General features: G+C 40.1%; 1 protein-coding gene across 1 annotated transcript in view; it reads left to right on the top strand.

Moving 5' to 3' along the window:
- LOC149401264 (uncharacterized) overlaps positions 1 to 24,628 on the top strand; it is a 29,469-nt gene extending 4,841 nt beyond the window's left edge. The window contains exon 3 of the mRNA XM_089610643.1: positions 24,539 to 24,628. Within this exon, the coding sequence (XP_089466769.1) occupies positions 24,539 to 24,628 (90 nt within the window). The remainder of the gene's footprint in view (positions 1 to 24,538) is intronic.
- Positions 24,629 to 27,231: the final 2,603 nt, after the last annotated feature.

Here is a 27,231-nt window from a genome sequence, read left to right as displayed (position 1 = left end):
GACCGCACTTTAAACTTGAATAATTTTTATTTTGTTCTTACCATCGGGAAGAACTTAATATCCGTTGCTCGTCTTCTCGAGCAAGATTATTGTTTAAAGTTCATTAAGAATGGAATTCGTATTTCGTTTCCTGATAATTCTTTTGTCACTGATGCATGTATGAAGAATTCTCTTTTCTACATCTATCCCACTCAACCTTCTCTTTTAGACACCAAAATAGATAATGATCTAATTAGGGAGCCAAAGAGGATCAAACTTTCTGAATCCTCCGATCTAACAAAATCAACATACCTATGGCACTTAAGACTTGGTCATATCAGTCTAGACAGGATTAAGAGACTTGTGAGGTTCACTACCTACTTGTGAATCCTGCATAGAAGGAAAAATGACCAAGCGACCTTTCTCCGATAAGGGTCGAAGAGCCACTGAGTTGCTGGAACTATTACATTATGATGTATGTGGTCTGCTCAGCCAACAGGCACGTGGAGGATACGAATACTTCGTTACCTTCACTGATGATTACTCGCGATATGGTTTTGTCTATTTGCTCAAACACAAATCCGAGACCTTTAACGTATTTAAGGTCTTTAGGGCTTTAATGGAAAAGCAAACTGGCAAAGTGATCAAAACCCTTCGATCTAATCGAGGTTGTGAGTATATGTCTGGAGAGTTCGATGAATTTCTTAAAGAAGAAGGTATCGCTTCTCAGCTTACCGCACCTGGATCTGCTAGGTTGTCCACCGTTGAGATCTTCTTCACTTCCACGTCTCCGCGCTGCACGATCTCTCGAATCAAATGGTATTTCCTCTCTATATGCTTAGAGCGCTTATGGCTTCGAGGTTCCTTTGAGTTAGCGACAGCCCCACTATTATCACAATAAAGGGTCATGGGCTCGTCGAAGTTTGGAACAATTTCCAAGTACTTAAGGATTTTCTAAGCCATACAGCCTCTTTGGATGCTTCACAAGCAACCACATATTCTGCTTCCATTGTGGAGTCAGCAATGCAAGATTGCTTAATACTCCTCCACACAACAGCTCCACCATTAAGGATGAACACAGATCCCGAAGTGGATTTCCTGGAATCCTTATCCGCTTGAAAATCGGAGTCGGTATATCCCGTCATAGTCAGGTCAGTACCTGAGTATGTAAGCATCAACTTCCTAGTTCTTCGAAGATACTTAAGAACATGCTTAACAGCAATCCAGTGCTCGGGTCCAGGGTTGGATTGGAAACGACTAACTACGCCAACGACGAAACAGATGTCAGGTCTAGTGCAAAGCATAGCATACACGAGGCTTCCTACGGAGAAGGCGTAAGGAATTTTCCTCATGTCTTCAATCTCTTGTGCAGTCTTGGGAGACTGGACCTTAGAGAGTGAAACTCCATGCCTAAAGGGTGTTTGACCATTCTTGGAGTCTAGCATCAAGAAGCGATCCATTACCTTATCAATATAAGATGCTTGAGAGAGTGACAAGGTCCGGTTTTACCTATCTCGAAGGATTTGGATCCCCAGAATGTACGCGGCTTCTCCTAGATCCTTCATATCGAATTGCTTTGCCAGCTAGACCTTAACCTCAGATAACTTACCCACGTCATTACCAATGAGTAGTATATCATCGACATATAGTATCAGAAACACAACTTTGCCTTCGTGTATTAACTTGTAAACACAAGGCTCATCTATTGACTGTTCAAAGCCAAAGCTCTTTACAGTTTCATTGAATCTAATATTCCATGACCTAGATGCTTGCTTTAATCCATAAATTGACTTAAGCAACTCACAAACCTTGGTCTCTTGACCTTCTTCCACGAAACCGTCTGGTTGAGCCATGTAAATGCGCTCGTCAAGATTGCCATTCAGAAAGGCTGTCTTGACATCCATTTGCCAGATCTCATAGTCGAGAGCTGCAGCTATGGATAGGAGTATGCGGATGGATTTAAGCATCGCGACTGGCGAGAAGGTTTCTTCATAGTCAATCCCTTCTTGTTGGGTATAACCCTTCGCCACAAGTCGTGCTTTGAACGTCTCGACGTTCCCATCAAGACCCATTTTCTTCTTGTATATCCACTTAAACCCTACGGGTTTAATCCCTTCAGGAAGGTCTACAAGTTTCCAGACTTTGTTGACATACATCGAGTGCATTTCAACTTTCATGGCGTCAAGCCAAAGGTTTGATTCAGAACAAGCCATCGCTTGGCTATAGGAAACAGGATCATCCATGTCAGAGACGGCTACAAGAGAGTCTCCATAAGACATGTACCTGTCAGGCTTTTGAGTAGCCCTCCCACTACGTTGAAGTACTACTTGACGAGATTCTGATGAGTTAGGTTGTGTTTCATTTGGAGTAAGAACAGTTCTTTATGATGAGGTAGAAGCTTCCTCACCCAAATTTTCTTCAAGCACAATTTTGCTTCTAGGTTTTGCATCTTTCATAAAATCCTCCGCAAGGAAACGGGCATTCGTGCTAACGAATGTCTTATCGTCCTCGGGACTATAGAAAGTAAAACCCTTGGTTTCCTTTAGATATCCCACAAACAAGCACAATTCTGACCTACTAGCCAACTTGCTAGTCTTTTGCCTTAGCACGTGTGCAGGGCAACCCCAAATTCTGATGCGGCCAAGATTCACTTTACGGCCAGTCCATCGTTCATCAGGAGTACCAGGAACCGTCTTGGACGGAAATTGGTTCAGAATATAAGCGGTTGTTTCGAGGGCATATCCCCAAAAGGAAAGAGGGAGTGATGAGTAACTCATCATTGATCTAACCATTTCCATAAGAGTTCGGTTTCTTCTCTCTGACACTCCGTTTTGTTGAAGTGTGCAGGTGCGGTAAGCTGAGAAGCGATACCTTCTTCTTTAAGAAAATCATCGAACTCTCTAGACATATACTCACCACCTCGATCAGATCGAAGGGTTTTGATCACTTTGCTAGTTTGCTTTTCCACTAAAGCCCTAAAGACCTTAAATACGTTAAAGGTCTCGGATTTGTGTTTGAGCAAATAGATAAACCCATATCGTGAGTAATCATCGGTGAAGGTAACGAAGTATTCGTATCCTCCACGTGCCTGTTGGTTGAGCGGACCACATACATCAGAATGTACTAGTTCCAGCAACTCAGTGGCTCTTCGACCCTTATCGGAGAAAGGTCGCGTAGTCAATTTTCCTTCTATGCAGGATTCACAAGTAGGTAGTGAACCTATTGCAGAGTCTTGGATTGGACCGTCCCTCACAAGTCTCTTAATCCTATCTAGACTGATATGACCAAGTCTCAAGTGCCAGAGGTATGTTGATTTTGTTAGATCGGAGGATTCAGAAAGTTTGATCCTCTTTGGCTCCCTAATTAGATCATTATCTATTTCGGTGTCTAAAAGAGAAGGTTGAGTGGGATATATGTAAAAAAGAGCATTCTTCATACATGCATCAGTGACAAAAGAATTATCAGGAAACGAAATACGAATTCCATTCTTTATGAACTTTAAACAATAATATTGCTCAAGAAGACGAGCAACGGTTATTAAGTTCTTCCCAAAGGTAGGAACAAAATAAACATTATTCAAGTTTAAAGTGCGGTCTTCAAAAGATAGTGTCACGGATCCCACAGCCTTCGCAGACACCAGGCTCCCATCACCCCATTTGAAACAGAACTCGCCTTCCTCTAAGCTTTTGGTTTTCTTGAAACCATTCAAGGAACAACAAATATAGTTAGTAGCAGCGGAGTCAAGAATCCACGTTGATACATTATCAGCTACTAAGCATGCTTCGGTAACTAGTACAATACTATGTTCCTTTGCTTTGAGATAGGCGGGACAGTTCTTTTTATCGGCCTTGTAAGGTCCCTTCTCAGTTCTAGAGGCGGAGGCTTTGTGCTCAGTAGCATGTGCCTCTCCTTGATTCCTCTTTCTCTTAGTGAGACCTACAGTAGTGTGAAGTTCCTCCATAAGCTTGGTAACAGTGTACTCTAGCTTGTTAATGGAGTAGTTCATTGTTGTCAATGGTGCCCACAAGAAGAGTTGTAGTCTTTATTTTGAACATTTGATGTAATAAAGTCTCATAAAGACTCTTGCTTGTAATTGCCTATTCATTCATTAATAAAGTTGAAACGTTCATTCAATCTTCCTTGTCTGAAGCTTTATGATAAAACCATAGTCTTTTAGTCCATAAACAAACTTAACAACTTACGAAGAGACAAATGTAGATTTGCATGAACAAACTCTTCGTAGTTTGCTTAAAACGATATATTCGCAATCTTAGGGTCAAAGGACTATTGACCTCAGTATGATTGTTAGAAGAATCTATGATGTCTGGTTATGAGGCATTGAGAGTTAGGAACTCTATAGTTCTTCTAGGTATCTTCCGAAGGTACTGAATTGACCAGTGCACTTCTAGAGACAAGATAAGAACAAACCATTTAACCTCTTATGTCTCGAAGTCACTATGTATGAATTGCATCATGCTTACCTTAATCCTGAAATGAGACATGCCATTTCACACCTTAGTATTCTCATTTGAGAAAGTCAAAGTTCGGACTCACTATGTGATTCCGAACAAGGCCTATTGGTGAAGTACTAAGTTGTGAGTCTGTCATGAGTAACTTTGTGAAGTCTGTCATGTCACCTCATGCTTTGTTCCTTGGAGTGTGAATAAATGAACTGGCCAGTGTCCAAATTGAGTCCTGACTCTTTTGGATGAAACAATGTGACTTGTTAGCTCCTCGTCAATACATTGTTTCTAACTTATTCACAAGCGACAAAGGAGTTGAGGAAATAACAGCTAGAAGGGTAAAATGGTAATTTAGTAAATCCCGACTAGCTGATGACATTCATGAAGGGTAAACATAGATAATATTCAGTGGATCCGCTTATCACAATTAGGTCGAATTCTTGAGTAGAAAATAAATTCATTTGAACCGAGAGATTTTCAGTGTCAGCTCTTTAGTGGAGTCAGTTGGCATTAAGCTAAACTTGGAAAAGGTTTGTGAACTTTTGAGTCCAAGTGTTTAGCTAAAGCTTTGTTCATTTGGGTCCATGAGGTCACTGTCACGAATCACATCGATAGGAATAGTTAAACTGGAAGCTAAGCCAAAACAAGAACGAAAATAGTTAAAAGGGTATTTTTGTCTTTTGAGACAAAGGATGAAATGAATGTCAATAAATTTTTTGACAAGGTCATTTTGTGACATGTTTCACTCGGCCATGACTTGATCATTGGGCCTTGTGAATTAATTTCATTTCATAAGAATTTTATTGAAAATTCTTAATGGGCCTTTTTCATGTTCTCATGAATAAATGAAGAAGCTTCTAGAAGCTCCTTCTAGAGACATGTTGGGCGCCCAAACATACCTAAGGAAAGAGAGTTTATTTTGTGCATAAATGTATTTAGATACTTGCCAAAAGAAAAAGAGGAAACAAATTTCCCACACAAGCATGGGGAATTTCGGCCAAGAGACTAATAGGCAAGCCAAGGAACAAAAAAGGAAACAAATCCTAGCCTTCTAGAAGGCTTCCTTGGGCGCCTAAGAGGAATGGGAAATAAGGGTTATTTTGCTCATGAATATGTGATATTCTATAGAAGAGGAAACTACCTTATTGAAGGTGAGACCTCTCCTATAAATAGGAGCCTCATTTCCTCACAATTCATTCATCCAAGTTTAAGAGATTTGAGAGACTCTCTCTCTAGAACTTGGCCGAAGTCCTCTTCTCTCTCTCTCTAGTTTATTTTCGGTTTTCTCTTGTCTTGGCACCTAGGTCCTCACTCGACCTAGTCTTTAGCTCTGCGACTTCGAGACTCGTTCTCAAGTCGTAGTGTTTAAAAGTGCCCACTCACTAATTCCTTCTTTTCGAGTGATTTAGTGATAGAAACTATCGTGGTTGCTCGAGTTCCCGAGGAAAGAAAAGAGAGACGTGCTGCGAGGGGAGACGAACGTTGCCAACCTTCCAAAGGCTCATCAACGTTCAAGCATCAAAAAGGTTAGTAACTTTTATAGCTCATATTAGTTTTTATTTACATGCATATGCTCTTGTCTAGGTTAGTAAAAACTAGTTTTACTTAAAAAGAAAATTTTTAAAATTCCGCCGCTTTGCGAAGCGTTTAATCTTTCTCTTAAACCCTAGATCGATTCCAACAAATGGTATCAGAGCTATGGTCAAAGGAATGCATGTGCATGTTTTAAAATTATGAGCTTGAAAATCGTTTTCGAAAGTTTACTAATTTTGTGACAAGTTAGAATTGTAATCTTAGATTTTTTTAATTTATTGCTCATGCCTTTAAATTAAAAACCATGTTGATTTTCTATAAGTTTGGGATGATGTTAAAACACATTAGAATCAGTTCTAAAAGTTTTTAATTTTTTATATTGAAAAACGTGTTTTAAAGGTTTGAGAATTTTCGAGTAAATTTTGTGACTAGTTTTGTTTTCTTGCTAGTTTCGTTTATTTACTTGAATCGTTTTATGCATGCTGTTATTTCTTTTATTTTTTATGTTATTACCCTGCTAATAAAACACAAATAAAAGCTTTAAACAACTTCATAAAACGTTCCGTTACACTCGATTCTTTTTCGCATCTAAAAGGACAAAGCTTTAATTTATTTCTTTTTCTTCGAGCTGGAATGTAAACCCGCATTAAAAGCGGCATAACTCTCTACTCAGAAATTGAAATTTAATGATTCTTGAATCAAATTAAAGCTCTGTCTGTCCTCTGTCCAATGCCACCGGTTTCGGCTCAAAAGGACATCGGAGCCGCCAGTTATGGCGATTTTACTCCGAGGTGCGCGGCTGTCTGAAACTCCAGTTTTTTAGAAATCCGGATTTTCAAACCCCACTACCATGAGTTATAGAACTCTAATGAGAAAACTTTCTTGAGCAAAAATGTTTTTCATATGATTATAAACATGATGTGTAAAGATTAAAAGTTTTGATTTTTGAAAGATTAATTGAAATTGAATTTTTACAAAACTAGTTTGAATTTTGAAAAACCGTTTTCACTTTCAAACTTGAAAATATTTTGTCATCCAAATCAAATAAATTTTCAAAATGTTTTCAAAACTATATCTATATCACATATGTTCAAAATCTATATGCTCTTGAAATTTTGAGTGGGAGGTCTCTTTGTAGACAAAACCGAAAAATAAAAAGATGTGTAATCTCAAACTTTCAAGTGTTCGAGTGAGTTGAAGTTCACACTTCCCTCACGCACTTTCCCGAAATAGAAAATAGGAAAAGATCGAGTATGTCCCTTGTGCCTTTATGCACTAATACTGCTCTGAACATGTCGATCTAGGATTCTCTTCTAGTTGTCCGCTCTGTCGCTCTCTAACTAGGAAATCTGTTTCCGAACTTAAAAGAGTCGATGAACCATCTCCAAAAACTAAGTGGGAGGGTTATACTCGTTGTTTGTAACCCGCGATCCCCAACACTAGTGAAAGATGCAATAACGTGGGACTAAGAGCCGCTCTTGCGACCCTCACTTAAATGTGAGTACTCCAAGGCGTTGTTGCTTCGATCATTGCTCAATGAGCTACGTCCGAGAATGATGCAATGATGGCAAGGCCTCCCCTTGGGGGATTGTTTTTCAAAGCTGATCTTTTGGACTAAGTGGTTGGTTGCACACTTAGGCTCAATCCCTAGTATCCTTCCTTAAGGCTCTGCGAAAGGATATGAGTGATCAAACCAATTTACAAGGTGGCTAGTCAAAATGATGTACTGACATCTTGGCTTAGCATTAATGATGTGTCATTTACTTATAAATGGAGATTTTTTGCGGCCTTCTCTTGAGGGAGTAAATTATCGTTTGGTTTATAACACCTTTGGGTTTTACAAAAGTCTTAATGAAACTTAAATCCTAAACCAAAGACTAATCATAAACTTGTTTCAACTGTTATAGGCAATATGTCTCTCAACCCTCTCTCAACAATTCTTTCCTCGAATAAACTCGAAGGCGACAATTACGTCGACTGGAAACGTAACCTCGACATAGTCCTTACTGTCGACAAGCACAAATGGGTTCTCACCACCCCCTGTCCTCAAACGAATGATGATTCGACGCAAGAGGAGAAAGATGTCCTGGCGGCCTGGCTTCGATCCGATGAGATTGCGAGATGCTATATTTTGGCATCGATGAACAATGTGTTGCAACAACAACATCGTGATTATGAAACTGCCACCGATATGCTCTACAATCTCCATGAGATGTTTGGAGGGCAAGGACGTCAAGCTAGGCAACAAGCGGTCCGACAATTCATGAACTGTCGTATGAAGGCTGGAACTCCCGTTAGAGATCATATGATGCTGATCATTAGCTATCTCAACGAGATGGAGATTCTTGGATCTGAGATTGATGGGGAGACCAAAATAGATATGATCTTGGAAACTCTCCCCGAAACCTTTGATACCTTCAAATTGAATTATTCCATGAACAAGCTGGAGTACACTGTTACCGAGCTCATGAAGGAACTTCAAACCGCTGAGGCACTCACTAAGAAAAAGAGGGCTCAAGGAGAAGTACATGCTACTGCCTCCACCTCTGGATCTAAGAAGAGACCTCGCAACGCCGAGAAGAAGAACCAACCTAAGGTTCAAACGAAGAAGAAGGCGCCAAAGGCTCCGAAGGTGGACAAGTCTAAAGACAAGTGCCACCACTGCAACGAGCCTGGTCACTGGCGTAGGAACTGTCCTGCCTACCTCAAAACCAAAGCAAAAGGTATTGTACTTGTTACTGAAGCCTGTTTAGTAGCTGATAATGTATCATCGTGGATTATTGACTCCGCTGCTACTAACCATATTTGCTGCTCCTTGACTGGTTTTAGGAAAAGCAAAAGCTTAGAGGATGGCGACTTCTGCTTCAAGTGGGGTGATGAGAGCGTGGTGTCTGCGAAGGCTGTGGGATCCGTGACGCTATCTTTTGAAGATCGAACTTTAAATTTGAATAATGTTTATTATGTTCCTTCCTTTGGGAAAAACCTAGTATCTGTTGCTCAACTTTTCGAGCAAGATTATTATTTAAAGTTTATAAAGAATGGAATTCGTATTTCTTTTTCTAATTCTTTCGTCACTGATGCATGTATGAAGAATGGTCTTTTTTACATCTATCCCACTCAACCTTCTCTTTTAGACACCGAAATAGATAACGATCTAATTAGGGAGCCAAAGAGGATCAAACTTTCTGAATCCTCCGATCTAACAAAATCAACATACCTCTGGCACTTAAGACTTGGTCATATCAGTCTAGATAGGATTAAGAGACTTGTGAGGGATGGTCCACTCCAAGCCTCTGCAATAGGTTCACTACCTACTTGTGAATCCTGCATAGAAGGAAAAATGACTAAGCGACCTTTCTCCGATAAGGGTCGAAGAGCCACTGAGTTGCTGGAACTAATACATTCTGATGTATGTGGTCCGCTCAACCAACAGGCACGTGGAGGATACGAATACTTCGTTACCTTCACTGATGATTACTCAAGATATGGGTTTGTCTATTTGCTTAAACACAAATCCGAGACCTTTAACGTATTTAAGGTCTTTAGGGCTTTAGTGGAAAAGCAAACTGGCAAAGTAATCAAAACCCTTCGATCTGATCGAGGTGGTGAGTATATGTCTGGAGAGTTCGATGACTTTCTTAAAGAAGAGGGTATCGCTTCTCAGCTTACCGCACCTGGCACACCTCAACAAAACGGAGTGTCAGAGAGAAGAAACCGAACTCTTATGGAGATGGTTAGATCAATGATGAGTTACTCATCACTCCCGCTTTCCTTTTGGGGATATGCCCTCGAAACAGCCGCTTATATTCTGAACCAAGTTCCGTCCAAAACGGTTCCTGGTACTCCTTATGAACGATGGACTGGCCGTAAAGTGAATCTTGGCCGCATCCGAATTTGGGGTTGCCCTGCACACGTGCTAAGGCAAAAGACTAGCAAGTTGGCTAGTAAGTCAGAATTGTGCCTGTTTGTAGGATATCCGAAGGAAACCAAAGGTTTTACTTTCTATAGTCCCGAGGACGATAAGACTTTCGTTAGCACGAATGCTCGTTTCCTCGAGGAGGACTTTATGAAGGATGCGAAACCTAGAAGCAAAATTGTGCTTGAAGAAAAGTTGGGTGAGGAAGCTTCTACCTCATCTGTAAGAACTGTTCTTACCCCAACTGAAACACAACCTAACTCATCAGAATCTCGTCAAGTAGTACTTCGACGTAGTGGGAGGGCTACTCAAAAGCCTGACAGGTACATGTCTTATGGAGACTCTCTTGTAGCCGTCTCTGACATGGATGATCCTGTTTCCTATAGCCAAGCAATGGCTTGTTCTGAATCAAACCTTTGGCTTGACGCCATGAAAGTTGAGATGCACTCGATGTATGTCAACAAAGTCTGGAAACTTGTAGACCTTCCTGAAGGGATTAAACCCGTAGGGTGTAAGTGGATATACAAGAAGAAAAGGGGTCCTGATGGGAACGTTGAGACGTTCAAAGCACGACTTGTGGCGAAGGGTTATACCCAACAAGAAGGGATTGACTATGAAGAAACCTTCTCGCCAGTCGCGATGCTTAAATCCATCCGCATACTCCTATCCATAGCTGCAGCTCTCGACTATGAGATCTGGCAAATGGATGTCAAGACAGCCTTTCTGAATGGCAATCTTGACGAGCGCATTTACATGGCTCAACCAGACGGTTTCGTGGATAAAGGTCAAGAGACCAAGGTTTGTGAGTTGCTTAAATCCATTTATGGACTAAAGCAAGCATCTAGGTCATGGAATATTAGATTCGATGAAACTGTAAAGAGCTTCGGCTTTGAACAGTCAATAGATGAGCCTTGTGTTTACAAGTTAATACACGAAGGCAGAGTTGTGTTTCTGGTACTGTATGTCGATGATATACTACTCATTGGTAATGACGTGGGTAAGTTATCTGAGGTTAAGGTCTGGCTAGCAAAGCAATTCGATATGAAGGATCTAGGAGAAGCCGCGTACATTCTGGGAATCCAAATCTTTCGAGATAGGAAAAACCGGACCCTGTCGCTCTCTCAAGCATCTTATATTGATAAGGTGATGGATCGCTTCTCGATGCAAGACTGCAAGAGGGGTCAAACACCCTTTAGGCATGGAGTTTCACTCTCTAAGGACCAGTCTCCCAAGACTGCACAAGAGATTGAAGACATGAGGAAAATTCCTTACGCCTCTGCCGTAGGAAGCCTCATGTATGCTATGCTTTGCACCCGACCTGATATATGTTTCGCCGTTGGCGTAGTTAGTCGTTTCCAATCCAACCCTGGACCCGAGCACTGGATTGCTGTTAAGCATGTTCTTAAGTATCTTCGAAGAACTAGGAACTTGATGCTTACATACTCAGGTACTGACCTGACTATGACGGGATATACCGACTCCGATTTTCAAGCGGATAAGGATTCCAGGAAATCCACTTCGGGATCTGTGTTCATCCTTAATGGTGGAGCTGTTGTGTGGAGAAGTATTAAGCAATCTTGCATTGCTGACTCCACAATGGAAGCAGAATATGTGGCTGCTTGTGAAGCATCCAAAGAGGCTGTATGGCTTAGAAAGTTCCTTAAGTATTTGGAAATTGTTCCAAACGTCGACGAGCCCATGACCCTTTATTGTGATAATAGTGGGGCTGTCGCTAACTCAAAGGAACCTAGAAGCCATAAGCGCTCTAAGCATATTGAGAGGAAATACCATTTGATTCGAGAGATCGTGCAGCGCGGAGACGTGGAAGTGAAGAAGATCTCAACGGTGGACAACCTCGCAGATCCATTCACCAAGGCCCTAGCGAACAAGGTCTTCGACCAACATCGTGAGGGATTAGGCATGAAGGACTACACACACCTTCTTTGAGTCAAGTGGGAGTTTGTTGTCAATGGTGCCCACAAGAAGAGTTGTAGTCTTTATTTTGAACATTTGATGTAATAAAGTCTCATAAAGACTCTTGCTTGTAATTGCCTATTCATTCATTAATAAAGTTGAAACGTTCATTCAATCTTCCTTGTCTGAAGCTTTATGATAAAACCATAGTCTTTTAGTCCATAAACAAACTTAACAACTTACGAAGAGACAAATGTAGATTTGCATGAACAAACTCTTCGTAGTTTGCTTAAAACGATATATTCGCAATCTTAGGGTCAAAGGACTATTGACCTCAGTATGATTGTTAGAAGAATCTATGATGTCTGGTTATGACGCATTGAGAGTTAGGAACTCTATAGTTCTTCTAGGTATCTTCCGAAGGTACTGAATTGACCAGTGCACTTCTAGAGACAAGATAAGAACAAACCATTTAACCTCTTATGTCTCGAAGTCACTATGTATGAATTGCATCATGCTTACCTTAATCCTGAAATGAGACATGCCATTTCACACCTTAGTATTCTCATTTGAGAAAGTCAAAGTTCGGACTCACTATGTGATTCCGAACAAGGCCTATTGGTGAAGTACTAAGTTGTGAGTCTGTCATGAGTAACTTTGTGAAGTTCTCATAGATATGGAATTCATGTACAAGATTGCTGAAATGCAATGCATGTCACCTCATGCTTTGTTCCTTGGAGTGTGAATAAATGAACTGGCCAGTGTCCAAATTGAGTCCTGACTCTTTTGGATGAAACAATGTGACTTGTTAGCTCCTCGTCAATACATTGTTTCTAACTTATTCACAAGCGACAAAGGAGTTGAGGAAATAACAGCTAGAAGGGTAAAATGGTAATTTAGTAAATCCCGACTAGCTGATGACATTCATGAAGGGTAAACATAGATAATATTCAGTGGATCCGCTCATCACAATTAGGTCGAATTCTTGAGTAGAAAATAAATTCATTTGAACCGAGAGATTTTCAGTGTCAGCTCTTTAGTGGAGTCAGTTGACATTAAGCTAAACTTGGAAAAGGTTTGTGAACTTTTGAGTCCAAGTGTTTAGCTAAAGCTTTGTTCATTTGGGTCCATGAGGTCACTGTCACGAATCACATCGATAGGAATAGTTAAACTGGAAGCTAAGCCAAAACAAGAACAAAAATAGTTAAAAGGGTATTTTTGTCTTTTGAGACAAAGGATGAAATGAATGTCAATAAATTTTTTGACAAGGTCATTTTGTGACATGTTTCACTCGGCCATGACTTGATCATTGGGCCTTGTGAATTAATTTCATTTCATAAGAATTTTATTGAAAATTCTTAATGGGCCTTTTTCATGTTCTCATGAATAAATGAAGAAGCTTCTAGAAGCTCCTTCTAGAGACATGTTGGGCGCCCAAACATACCTAAGGAAAGAGAGTTTATTTTGTGCATAAATGTATTTAGATACTTGCCAAAAGAAAAAGAGGAAACAAATTTCCCACACAAGCATGGGGAATTTCGGCCAAGAGACTAATAGGCAAGCCAAGGAACAAAAAAGGAAACAAATCCTAGCCTTCTAGAAGGCTTCCTTGGGCGCCTAAGAGGAATGGGAAATAAGGGTTATTTTGCTCATGAATATGTGATATTCTATAGAAGAGGAAACTACCTTATTGAAGGTGAGACCTCTCCTATAAATAGGAGCCTCATTTCCTCACAATTCATTCATCCAAGTTTAAGAGATTTGAGAGACTCTCTCTCTAGAACTTGGCCGAAGTCCTCTTCTCTCTCTCTCTAGTTTATTTTCGGTTTTCTCTTGTCTTGGCACCTAGGTCCTCACTCGACCTAGTCTTTAGCTCTGCGACTTCGAGACTCGTTCTCAAGTCGTAGTGTTTAAAAGTGCCCACTCACTAATTCCTTCTTTTCGAGTGATTTAGTGATAGAAACTATCGTGGTTGCTCGAGTTCCCGAGGAAAGAAAAGAGAGACGTGCTGCGAGGGGAGACGAACGTTGCCAACCTTCCAAAGGCTCATCAACGTTCAAGCATCAAAAAGGTTAGTAACTTTTATAGCTCATATTAGTTTTTATTTACATGCATATGCTCTTGTCTAGGTTAGTAAAAACTAGTTTTACTTAAAAAGAAAAATTTTAAAATTCCGCCGCTTTGCGAAGCGTTTAATCTTTCTCTTAAACCCTAGATCGATTCCAACATTCATCTTGGAGGTATCAAGAGATGCGGGGAGAGCTTCTAAGATCACATCTATGACATTCTTCCCATCAATCTCAGATCCTAGGATTTCCATTTTACTTAGATGACTAATGATCAATATCATAAAGTCTCCAACAGGAGTCCTAGCCTTCATGCGACAGTTCATAAATTGTCGGACTACTTTTTGCCATGCTTGACGCCTTTGCCCTGCACACATCTCATGGAGATTGGTGAGCATGTCGGCGGCAGTCTCGATGTCACGATGTTGTTGTTGCTACACATTGTTCATTGATGCTAAGATATAGCACCTCACAATCTCATCGGAGCAGAGCCAGGCCGCCAAGGTGTCTTTGTCCTCTTGAGTTGAATCATTATTCGTTAGAGGAGGACACGGGGTGGTAAGTACCCATTTGTGCATGGTAAGGATTATGTCGAGGTTATGTTTCGAATCTACGTATTTTTCGTTTTCGAGTTTGTTCGAGGAAAGGATGATTGAGGGATGTTTGCGAGACATGTTGCTTATAAAAGTTGAAACAAGTTTATGATTAGTCTTTGGTTTAGGATTTAAGTTTTATTTAAGACTTTGATAAAATCCAAAGGTGTTATAAACCAAACGATAATTTACTCCTTCGAGGGAAGGCCGCAAAAAATCTCCATTTATAAGTAAATGACACATCATTAATGCTTAGCCAAGATGTCAATACACCAATTTTGACCATCCACCTTTTAAATTGGTTTGATCACTCACATCTTTTCGCAGGGCCTCGAGGGAGGATTACTAGGGATTGAGTCTAAGTGTGTAACCAACCACTTAGTCCAAAAGATTGACTTTGAAAAACAATCCGCCGAGGGGAGGTATTGTCTCATTGTCTCACTTTCGGATTTAGCTCATTGAGCAATGATCAGTGCAAAGCGCCCTTGAGTACTCTCATTTAAGAGAGGGCCACGAGGGTGACTCTTAGTCTGGCGACACTTGCACTTTTCATTAGTGTTGGAGATCGTGGGTTACAAACAACAAGTATAACCCTCCCACTTAGTTTTTGGAGTTGGTTCATCGACTCTTATAAGTTCGGAAACAGATTTCCTAGTTAGAGAGCGACAGAGCGGACAACTAGAAGAGAATCCTAGATCGACATGTTCAGAGCAGTATTAGTGCATAAAGGCACAAGGTACATACTCGATCTTTTCCTATTTTCTATTTCGGGAAAGTGCATGAGGGAAGTGTGAACTTCAACTCACTCGAACACTTGAAAGTTTGAGATTACACATCTTTTTATTTTTTCGGCTTGTCTACAAGGAGACCTCCCACTCAAATTTTCAAGAGCATATAGATTTTTAACATATGTGATATAGATATAGTTTTGAAAACATTTTGAAAACTTATTTGATTTGCATGACAAAATATTTTTCAAGTTTGAAAGTGAAAACGGTTTTTCAAAATTCAAACTAGTTTTGTAAAAATTCAATTTCAATTAAACTTTCAAAAAACAAAACATTTTAATCTTACATATCATGTTTATAATCTTATTAAAAACATTTTTGCTCAAGAAATTTTTCTCATTAGAGTTATAACTCATGGTAGTGGGGCTGAAAATCCGGAATTCTAAAAAACTGGAGTTTCGGAATAGCCGCGCACCTCGGAGTAAAATAGCCATAACTGGCGGCTCCGATGTCCTTTTGACCTGAAACCGGTGGCATATGACATAGGACAGACAGAGATTAAATTTGATTCAAGAATCATTAAATTTAGATTTCTGAGCAGAGAGTTATGCCACTTTTACTGCGGGTTTTACTCCAGCTCGAAGAAAAAGAAATAATTAAAGCTTGGTCCTTTTTAGGTGCGAAAAAGAATCGACTGTAACGGAACGTTTTATGAAGGTTGTTAAAGCTTTTATTTGTGTTTTATTAGCAAGGTAATAACAAGGCATAAAATAAATAACAACATGGATAAAACGATTCAAGTAAATAAAAGAAACTAGCAAGACAATATAACTAGTCACAAAAATTTACTCGAAATTTCTCAAACCTTTAAAACACGTTTTTCAATATGAAAAATTAAAAACTTTTAGAACTGATTCTAATGTGTTTTAAAAACATCCCAAACTCATAGAAAATGATGTGTTACTCATCGCTTCTCAGCTTACCGCACCTGGCACACCTCAACAAAACGGAGTGTCAGAGAGAAGGAACCGAACTCTTATGGAGATGGTTAGATCAATGATGAGTTACTCATCACTCCCTCCTTCCTTTTGGGGATATGCCCTCGAAACAGCCGCTTATATTTTGAACCAAGTTCCGTCCAAGACGGTTCCTGGTACTCCCTATGAACGATGGACTGGCCGTAAAGTGAATCTTGGCCGCATCAAAATTTGGGGTTGCCCCGCACACGTGCTAAGGCAAAAGACTAGCAAGTTGGCTAGTAGGTCAGAATTGTGTCTATTCGTTGGATATCCAAAGGAAACCAAAGGTTTTACTTTCTATAGTCCTGAGGACGATAAGACTTTCGTTAGCACGAATGCTCGTTTCCTTGAGGAGGACTTTATGAACGATGCAAAACCTAGAAGCAAAATTGTGCTTGAAGAAAAGTTGGGTGAGAAAACTTCTACCTCATCTGTAAGTGTTGGAATCGATCTAGGGTTTAAGAAAATAATTAACGCTTCGGTAAGCGGCGGAATTTTAAAAATTTTCTTTTACAAGTAAAAACAATTTTTTACTAACCTAGACAAAGAGCAAGTACATCTAATTAAAACTAATATGAGCTAAGAAGTTTACTAACCTTTCTTGAAGCTTGAACTTTGAGAAGCTTTTGGAAAGTTGCAACGCTCGTCTCCTCGCAGCACGTCTCTCTTTCTTTCCTCGGCACCTCGAGCAACCACGATAGTTTCTATCACTAAATCACTCGAAATGAAAGGAATCAGTGAGTGGGCACTTTTAAACACTACGACTTAAGAACGAGTCTTGAAGTCGCAGAGCTAAACACTAGGTCAAATGAGGACCTAGGTGCCAAAATAAAGAAATCGAAAATGAAGAGAGAGAGAGAAAGAGAGGATCGGCCAAGGTTCTAGAGAGAGAGTCTCTCAAATCTCTAAAACTTGGAATGAATTGAATTGTGAAGAAAAGGGGCTCCTATTTATAGGAAAGGTCTCACCTTCAATAAGGTAGTTTCCTCTTCTATAGAATATCACATATTCATGAGCCAATTTCCCCTTTTTTTCTTGAGACACTCGGCCAACATAGGCTTCATTAAGCCTTGGATTTGTTTCCTTTTTTGTTCCTTGCCATGCCTTGTCTCTCTCTTGGCCGAATCCCTTATGCATCCATATGCAAATTTGTTTCCTCTTTTTCTTTTGGCAAGTATCTTGATACATTTATGCACAAAATAATCTCTCCTATTTCTCTATAGGGTAGGCGCCCAAACTCATTCTAGAAGGGGCTTCTAGATGCTTCTTCATTTGTTCATGACAACATGAGAAAGACCCATTAAGGATATTCAATAAAATTCTTATGAAATGAAATTAATTCAAAAGGCCCAATGATCAAGTCTTGGCCGAGTGACATTAAGTCATCAAATGAACTTGTCAAAAAATTTATTGACATTCATTTCATCCTTTGTCTCAAAAGACAAAAATACCCTTTTGACTATTTTCGTTCTTGTTTTGACTTAGCTTCCAGTTTAACTATTCCTATTCGATGTGATTCGTGACAGTGACCTCATGGATCCAAATGAACGAAGCTCGAGCTAAATAATTGGACTCAAAAGTTCACAAACCTTTTCCGAGTTTAGCTTAATGTCAACTGACTCCACTAAAGAGTTGACACCGAAAATCTCTCGGTTCAAATGAATTTATTTTCTACTCAAGAATTCAACCTAATTATGATGAGAGGATCCACTGAATATTATCTATGTTTACCCTTCATGAATGTTATCAGCTAGTCGGGATTTACTAAATTACCATTTTACCCTTCTAGCTGTTATTTCCTCAACTCCTTTGTCGCTTGTGAATAAGTTAGAAACAATGTATTGACGAGGAGCTAACAAGTCACATTGTTTCATCCAAAAGAGTCAGGACTCAATTTGGACACTGGCCAGTTCATTTATTCACACTCCAAGGAACAAAGCATGAGGTGACATACATTGCATTTCAGCAATCTTGTACATGAATTCCATATCAATGAGAACTTCACAAAGTTACTCATGACATTCTCACAACTTAGTACTTCACCAATAGGCCCTGTTCGGAATCACATAGTGAGTCCGAACTCTGACTTTCTCAAATGAGAATACGTAAGCTGTGAAATGGCATGTCTCATTTCAGGATTAAGGTAAGCATGATGCAATTCATACATAGTGACTTCGAGACATAAGAGGTTAAATGGTTTGTTCTTATCTTGTCTCTAGAAGTGCACTGGTCAATTCAGTACCTTCGGAAGATACCTAGAAGAACTATAGAGTCTCCAACTCTCAATGCCTCATAACCAGACATCATAGATTCTTCTAACAATCATACTGAGGTCAATAGTCCTTTGACCCTTAGATTGCGAATATATTGTTTTAAGCAAACTACGAAGAGTTTGTTCATGCAAATCTACATTTGTCTCTTCGTAAGTTGTTTAGTTTGTTTATGGACTAAAGACTAAGGTTTTATCATAAAGCTTCAAACAAGGAAGATTGAATGAACGTTTCAACTTTTTATTAATGAATAAGAAATTACAAGCAAGAGTCTTCATGAGTCTTTATTACATCAAATGCATAATATAAAGATTACAACTCTTCTTGTGGGCACCATTGACAACAGTAAGAACTGTTCTTACCCCAACTGAAACACAACCTAACTCTGCAGAATCTCGTCAAGTAGTACTTAGATGTAGTGGGAGGGCTACTCAAAAGCCTGACAGGTACATGTCTTATGGAGACTCTTTGGTAGCTGTCTCCGACATGGATGATCCTGTTTCCTGTAGCCAAGCGATGGCTTGTTCTGAATCAAACCTTTGGCTTGACGCCATGAAAGTTGAAATGCAGTCGATGGATGTCAACAAAGTCTGGAAAGTTGTAGACCTTCCTGAAGGGATTAAACCAGTAGGGTGTAAGTGGATATACAAGAAGAAAAAGGGTCCTGATGGGAACGTCGAGACGTTCAAAGCACGACTTGTGGCGAAGGGTTATACCCAGCAAGAAGGGATTGACTATGAAGAAACCTTCTCGCCAGTCGCGATGCTTAAATCCATCCGCATACTCTTATCCATAGCTGCAGCTCTCGACTATGAGATCTGGCAAATGGATGTCAAGACAGCCTTCCTGAATGGCAATCTTGACGAGCGCATTTAAATGGCTCAACCAGACGGTTTCGTGGAAGAAGGTCAAGAGACCAAGGTTTGTGAGTTGCTTAAGTCCATTTATGGATTAAAGCAAGCATCTAGGTCATGGAATATTAGATTCGATGAAACTGTGAAGAGCTTCGGCTTTGAACAGTCAATAGATGAGCCTTGTGTTTACAAGTTAATACACGAAGGCAAAGTTGTGTTTCTGGTACTATATGTCGATGATATACTAATCATTGGTAATAACGTGGGTAAGGTCTGGTTAGCAAAGCAATTCGATATGAAGGATCTAGGAGAAGCCGCGTACATTCTGGGGATCCAAATCTTTCGAGATAGGAAAAACCGGACCCTGTCTCTCTCTCAAGCATCTTATATTGATAAGGTGATGGATCGCTTCTCGATGCAAGACTACGAGAAGGGCCAAACACCCTTTAGGCATGGAGTCTCACTCTCTAAGGACCAGTCTCCCAAGACTGCACAAGAGATTGAAGACATGAGGAAAATTCCTTACGCCTTTGCCGCAGGAAGCCTCATGTATGCTATGCTTTGCACTAGACCTGACATCTGGTTCGCCGTTGGCGTAGTTAGCCATTTCCAATTCAACCCTGGACCCGAGCATTGGATTGCTGTTAAGCATGTTCTCAAGTATCTTCGAAGAACTGGGAACTTGATGCTTACATATTCAAGTACTGACCTGACTATGACAGGATATACCGACTCCGATTTTCAAGCGGATAAGGATTCCAGGAAATCCACTTCGGGATCTGTGTTCATCCTTAATGATGGAGCTGTTGTGTGGAGAAGTATTAAGCAATCTTGCATTGCTGACTCCACAATGGAAACAGAATATGTGGCTGCTTGTGAAGCATCCAAAGAGGTTGTATGGCTTAGAAAATTCCTTAAGTATTTGGAAGTTGTTCCAAACGTCGACGAGCCCATGACCCTTTATTGTGATAATAGTGGGGCTGTCGCTAACTCAAAGGAACCTCGAAGCCATAAGCGCTCTAAGCATATTGAGAGGAAATACCATTTGATTCGAGAGATCGTGCAGCGCGGAGACATGGAAGTGAAGAAGATCTCAACGGTGGACAACCTAGCAGATCCATTCACAAAGGCCCTAGCGAACAAGGTCTCGACCAACATCGAGAGGGATTAGGCATGAAGGACTACACACATCTTCTTTGTATCAAGTGGGAGTTTGTTGGCAATGGTGCCCACAAGAAGAGTTGTAATCTTTATATTGTACATTTGATGTAATAAAGTCTCATGAAGACTCTTGCTTGTAATTGCTTATTCATTAATAAAAAGTTGAAACGTTCATTCAATCTTCCTTGTTTGACGCTTGATGATAAAAACCTTAGTCTTTAGTCCATAAACAAACTAAACAACTTACGAAGACACAAATGTAGATTTGCATGAACAAACTCTTCGTAGTTTGCTTAAAACGATATATTCGCAATCTAAGGGTCAAAGGACTATTGACATCAGTACGATTGTTAGAAGAATCTATGATGTCTGGTTATGAGGCATTGAGAGTTGGAGACTCTATAGTTCTTCTAGGTATCTTCCGAAGGTACTGAACTAACCAGTGCACTTCTAGAGACAAGATAAGAACAAACCATTTAACCTCTTATGTCTCGAAGTCACTACGTATGAATTGCATCGTGCTTACCTTAATCCTGAAATGAGACATGTCATTTCACACCTTAGTATTCTCATTTGAGAAAGTCAGAGTTCGGACTCACTATGTGATTCCGAACAAGGCCTATTGGTGAAATACTAAGTTGTGAGAATGTCATGAGTAACTTTGTGAAGTTCTCATAGATATGGAATTCATGTACAAGATTGCTGAAATGCAATGTATATCACCTCATGCTTTGTTCCTTGGAGTGTGAATAAATGAACAAGTCAGTGTCCAAATTGAGACTTTTTTGGATGAAACAATGTGACTTGTTAGCTCCTCGTCAATACATTGTTTCTAACTTATTCACAAGCGACAAAGGAGTTGAGGAAATAACAGCTAGAATGGTAAAATGGTAATTTTGTAAATCCCGACTAGCTGTTGATATTCATGAAGGGTAAACACTGATAATATTCTGTGGATCCACTCATTACAATTAGGTTGAATTCTTGAGTAGAAAATAAATTCATTTGAACCGAGAGATTTTCAGTGTCAACTCTTTAGTGGAGTCAGTTGACATTAAGCTAAACTTGGAAAAGGTTTGTGAACTTTTGAGTCCAAGTATTTTAGCTCAAGCTTTGTTCATTTGGATCCATGAGGTCACTGTCACGAATCGCATCGATTAGGAATAGTTAAACTGGAAGCTAAGTCAAAACAAAAACGAAAATTGTCAAAAGGGTATTTTTGTCTTTTGAGACATAGCATGAAATGAATGTCAATAATTTTTTTGACATTGTCATATGATGACAAATGAAGTTAAAACCTCACGGCCAAGTTAAAGAATTTGGGCCTTGAAGATTAATTTCATTTCATGGAATTTTATGTGAAAATTCTTAATGGGCTTTTCTTGTTTTGTCATGAACAAATAAAGAAACATCTAGAAGCATGTTCTAGACTCAAAATTTCGTGCATACCATAGAGAGAAAGAGAAAATTATTTTGTGCATTGATGTATGAAGATACTTGCCAAAAGAAAAAGAGGAAACAAATTTCCTATGCATGGTAATGGGAATTTCGGCCAAGTAAGGAAGGGAACAAAAGAGGAAACAAATCCAAGGGCTTCTAGAAGCCTATTTGGCCGAGTGACTCTAAGGGAAGGAGAGCAATATTTGCTCATGAATATGTGATATTCAATGAAAGAGGAAACTACCTTATTGAAGGTAAAACCTCCCCTATAAATAGAGGCCTCATTCCCTTCATTTCATTCATTCAACATAAGTTAGAGATTGAGAGACTCTCTCTCTAGACATTGTTGGCCGCCCCTCTCCTCTCTCTCTCTAGTCAATTTCGTTTTATTGTTTTGGCACCTAGGTCCTCATTTGACCTAGAGTTTAGCTCTGCGACTTCAAGACTCGTTCTTAAGTCGTAGTGTTTAAAAGTGCCCACTCACTGATTCCTTTTATTTCGAGTGATTTAGTGATAGAAACCATCGTGGTTGCTCGAGTTGCCGAGGAAAGAAAGAGAGACGTGCTGCGAGGGAGACGAGCGTTGCAACAATTCCAAAAGCTTCTCAAAGTTCAAGCTTCAAGAAAGGTTAGTAAACTTCTATGCTCATTATAGTTTTTATTTATATGTACTTGCTCTATGTCTAGGTTAGTAAAAAACTGTTTTTACTTGAAAAGAAATTTTTTAAAATTCCGCCGCTTTGCGAAGCGTTAAACTTTTTCTTAAGGCCTAGGAGCCAATGTTTTAAGATTTTAACTTTTTTCACAAGCATTATAAAGTTCAAGATTTCCTTTCAAAATCCGTTTGTATACAAGTATTCCGGTTATCAAAAGCAAAATTTAATACCCAAAAACTCGGGGGGCTAGTAGCAGTAAGGAAACCCTCAAGAAAACACGCTCCACCAAAAATTTTAAGTCTCAGCCTGAACACAAACGGGAATGAGGACACTAAGACGCCTACATGGCGCACGTAAGATGCCTACATGACGCAACTAAGACGCCTACATGGCGCACGTAAGACGCCTACATGGCGCAACCAAGTCGTCCCTCGACACGCACCTAAGACGACTACATGGCGTACTAAGACGCCTACATGGCGCAACTAAGATGCCTACATGGCGCACTAAGACGCCTACATGGCACAACTAAGACGCCTACATGGCGCACGTAAGACGCGTACATGGCGCAACCAAGTCGTCCCTCGAGACGAACCTAAGACACCTACATGGCGCCCTAAGACGCCTACATGGCGCAACCAAGACGCCTACATGGCGGGCGTTAGACGCCTACAGGAGCAACCAAGTCGTCCATCGAGACGCACCTAAGACGCCTACATGGCGCACTAAGACGCCTACATGGCGCACTAAGACGCCTACATGGCGCACCAAAGCCGTCCCTCGAGACGCACCTAAGACGCCTACATGGCGCAACTAAGACACCAACATGGCGCAACTAAGACGCCTACATGGCGCAACAAAGCCGTCCCTCGAGATGCACCTAAGACGCCTACATGGCGCAACTAAGACACCAACATGGCGCAACTAAGACGCCTACATGGCGCACATAAGAAGCCTACATGGCGCACATAAGATGCCTACATGGCGCAACCAAGCCGTCCCTCGAGACGCGAACAACTGAGATGCCTACATGGCACGACTAACTCGCAATTGAAACGTTTGGAGAATGCAAACCATTCAAATGGTCGGTGCGTCTGAGGCGAAACCCTGCTGAGACAAAAGAACTGCCAAGACCGTTGGTATAAGATGCATGTCTATCAAAGCATGCCATAACAAAAAATGAGCAAACACGTTCATAAAGGGAAATAATGTTTCATAAAAAAGAGGGCAACTGCCCTAAAAATCCTAGAAAGCGAGCGCTTAAACAAGTGTGCTAAAAGGAAAGTCCTAAAAGAAAGCATGCGCTAAACACTTGCGCAAAAAAATAAATAAACAATAAAAGAATAAAAATATGTTCACTCGGCGGGATCGTCACTAAAGGGTTCGGCCCTGTCGAGCGGCGAGAACAACGAGTCAAAAAAGTGGAAGGTGACCCCCCGAGAAACATTCTCGGTAGCTGTAGCATCCCGACACTCAACCGCCGCCGCATGCCTCGCCTCTTCGACCCCGACATCAAAGTCGTCTTGAAGGTCGGACGCGAGCTGTTACGCCGCAGTCTTCTACGCAGTGACCCGAGTCACTTCCTCCGCCAAGGAGTCACGCTCGCGCTCCGCTCAAACACGGGTAGCTTCACTCGATGAAAGCTGACCTTGAAGAATGCCTATTTCTTCTGTGCGCGACTCCAACTGGCGTCGAAGGTCCCGCACCTCGCTCTGGAAAACTTCCATCGATCGAGTTGCCACTTCGAGAGCTTAACATTCCATCGTTAGCTCCTCACTTCGAGAGCTTGACGTTTCGTCGGGTGACTCCCAGTTCCACGCGAGCCTCTTGAAGCTGCTCGCGGAGACTCGCAAACTCTGCCTTTAACTGAGAACCTCGCTCGGCACGGGCCAGCTGAGACTTCGCTTGAGCAAGCTCTTCTTGAGCAATGCCCATGCGTCGAATAAGGTCGTGAAGGATCTTCTCGCCTCGGGTCGCTCGGGCAAGCACCTGGGAAGGCGAAAGGACATGTCAGCAAAAGACGAGTGTTGGAATTGATCTAGGGTTTAAGAAAAAGTTTAACGCTTCGGTAAGCGGCGAAATTTTAAAAAATTTCTTTTGACAAGTAAAATGATTTTACTAACCTAGACAAAGAGCAAGTACACGTAAATTTAAACTATTATAAGCATGATTTTAATTTAAAGGCAAGAGCAATAAATTAAAAAAAAATCTAAGATAACAATTCTAACTTGTCACAAAATTAGTAAACTTTCGAAAACGATTTTCAAGATCATATTTTTAAAATACATGTACATGCATATCTTTGACCATAGCTCTGATACCATTTGTTGGAATTGATCTAGGGTTTAAGAAAAAGTTTAACGCTTCGGTAAGCGACGGAATTTTAAAAATTTTCTTTTACAAGTAAAACAGTTTTTACTAACCTAGACAAAGAGCAAGCACATGTAAATAAAACTAATATGAGCATAATAAATTTACTAACCTCTTTAGAAGCTTGAACGTTGATGAGCCTTCAGAAGGTTGAAAACGTTCGTCTCCCTCGTTGCACGTCTCTCTTCCTGTCCTCGCTAACTCGAGTAACCACGAAAGTTTCTATCACTAAATCACTCAAGATAAAAAGGAATTAGTGTGTGGGCACTTTTACACACTACGACTTAAGAACAAGTCTTGAAGTCGAAGAGCTAAACACTAGGTCAAATGAGGACCTAGGTGCCAAAACAATAAAACGAAATTGAATAGAGAGAGAGAGAGAAGAGGGGCGGCCAAGTCTAGAGAGAGAGGCTCTCAATCTCTAAAACTTTGGATGAATGAAATGTGTGGAATGAGGCTCCTATTTATAGGAGAGGTCTCACCTTCAATAAGGTAGTTTCCTCTTCTATAGAATATCAAAGATTCATGAGCCAATTTCCCTTTTCCATCATAGAGTCACACGGCCAAGACTTGCCAAGCAAGTCCTTGGATTTGTTTCCTCTTTTATTTGCTTCTCTCTTGACCCATTTGACCGAAATTCCTATTGCCTTGTATAGGAAATTTGTTTCCTCTTTTTCTTTTGGCAAGGATATTAATACATTAATACACAAAAGGAACTCTCTTTCTCTTGGGTATTTGGGCGCCTATAACAATCTAGAAAAGGCTTCTAGAAGCTTTTCCATTTGTTCATGACAACATGAAAAAGGCCCATTAAGAATTTTCAATAAAATTCTTATGAAATGAAATTAATCCACAAGGCCCAATGATCAAGTCATGGACGAGTGTTATTGAGTCATCAATTGACCTTGTCAAAAAATTTATTGACATTCATTTCATCCTATGTCTCAAAAGACAAAAATACCATTTTGACAATTTTCAAAAAACTTGTCTCGTTTTTTTTTTTACTTAGCTTCTAGTTTAACTATTTCTAGTCGATGTGATTCGTGACAGTGACCTCATGGATCCAAATGAACAAAGCTTGAGCTAAACACTTGGACTCAAAAGTTCACAAACCTTTTCCAAGTTTAGCTTAATGCCAACTGACTCCACTAAAGAGTTGACACTGAAAATCTCTCGGTTCAAATGAATTTATTTTCTACTCAAGAATTCAACCAAATTATGATGAGCGGATCCACTGAATATTATCTATGTTTGCCCTTCATGAATATCATCAGCTAGTCGGGATTTACGAAATTACCATTTTACCCTTCTAGCTGTTATTTCCTCAACTCCTTTGTCGCTTGTGAATAAGTTAGAAACAATGTATTGACGAGGAGCTAACAAGTCACATTGTTTCATCCAAAAGAGTCAGGACTCAATTTGGACACTGGCCAGTTCATTTATTCACACTCCAAGGAACAAAGCATGAGGTGATATACATTGCATTTCAGCAATCTTGTACATGAATTCCATTTCTATGAGAACTTCACAAAGTTACTCGTGACATTCTCACAACTTAGTATTTCACCAATAGGCCTTGTTCGGAATCACATAGTGAGTCCGAACTCTTACTTTCTCAAATGAGAATACGTAAGCTGTGAAATGGCATGTCTCATTTCAGGATTAAGGTAAGCATGATGCAATTCATACGTAGTGACTTCGAGACATAAGAGGTTAAATGGTTTGTTCTTATCTTGTCTCTAGAAGTGCACTTGTCAATTCAGTACCTTCGGAAGATACCAAGAAGAACTATAGAGTCTCCAACTCTCAATGTCTCATAACCAAACATCATAGATTCTTCTAACAATCATACTGAGGTCAATAGTCTTTTGACCCTTAGATTGCGAATGTATCGTTTTAAGCAAACTACGAAGAGTTTGTTCATGCAAATCTACATTTTTCTCTTCGTAAGTTGTTAGGTTTGTTTATGGACTAAAGACTAATGTTTTATCATAAAGCTTTAAACAGACAAGGAAGAATGAATGAACGTTTCAACTTTTTATTAATGAATAAGCAATTACAAGCAAGAGTCTTCACGAGACTTTATTACATCAAATGTACAAAATAAAGACTACAACTCTTCTTGTGGGCACGATTGACAACAAACTCCCACTTTACTCAAAGAAGATGTGTGTAGTCCTTCATGCCTAATCCATCTCGATGTTGGTCGAAGACCTTGTTCGCTAGAGCCTTGGTGAATGGATCTGCTAGGTTGTCCACCGTTGAGATCT

This window comes from Urtica dioica, chromosome 4, assembly GCF_054948205.1.
Source record: "Urtica dioica subsp. dioica isolate 48M chromosome 4, U.dioica_male_clone48M_v1_H2, whole genome shotgun sequence".
NCBI classification, from domain to species: Eukaryota; Viridiplantae; Streptophyta; class Magnoliopsida; order Rosales; family Urticaceae; genus Urtica; species Urtica dioica.
This window is presented reverse-complemented; position numbering and strand designations above follow the sequence as displayed.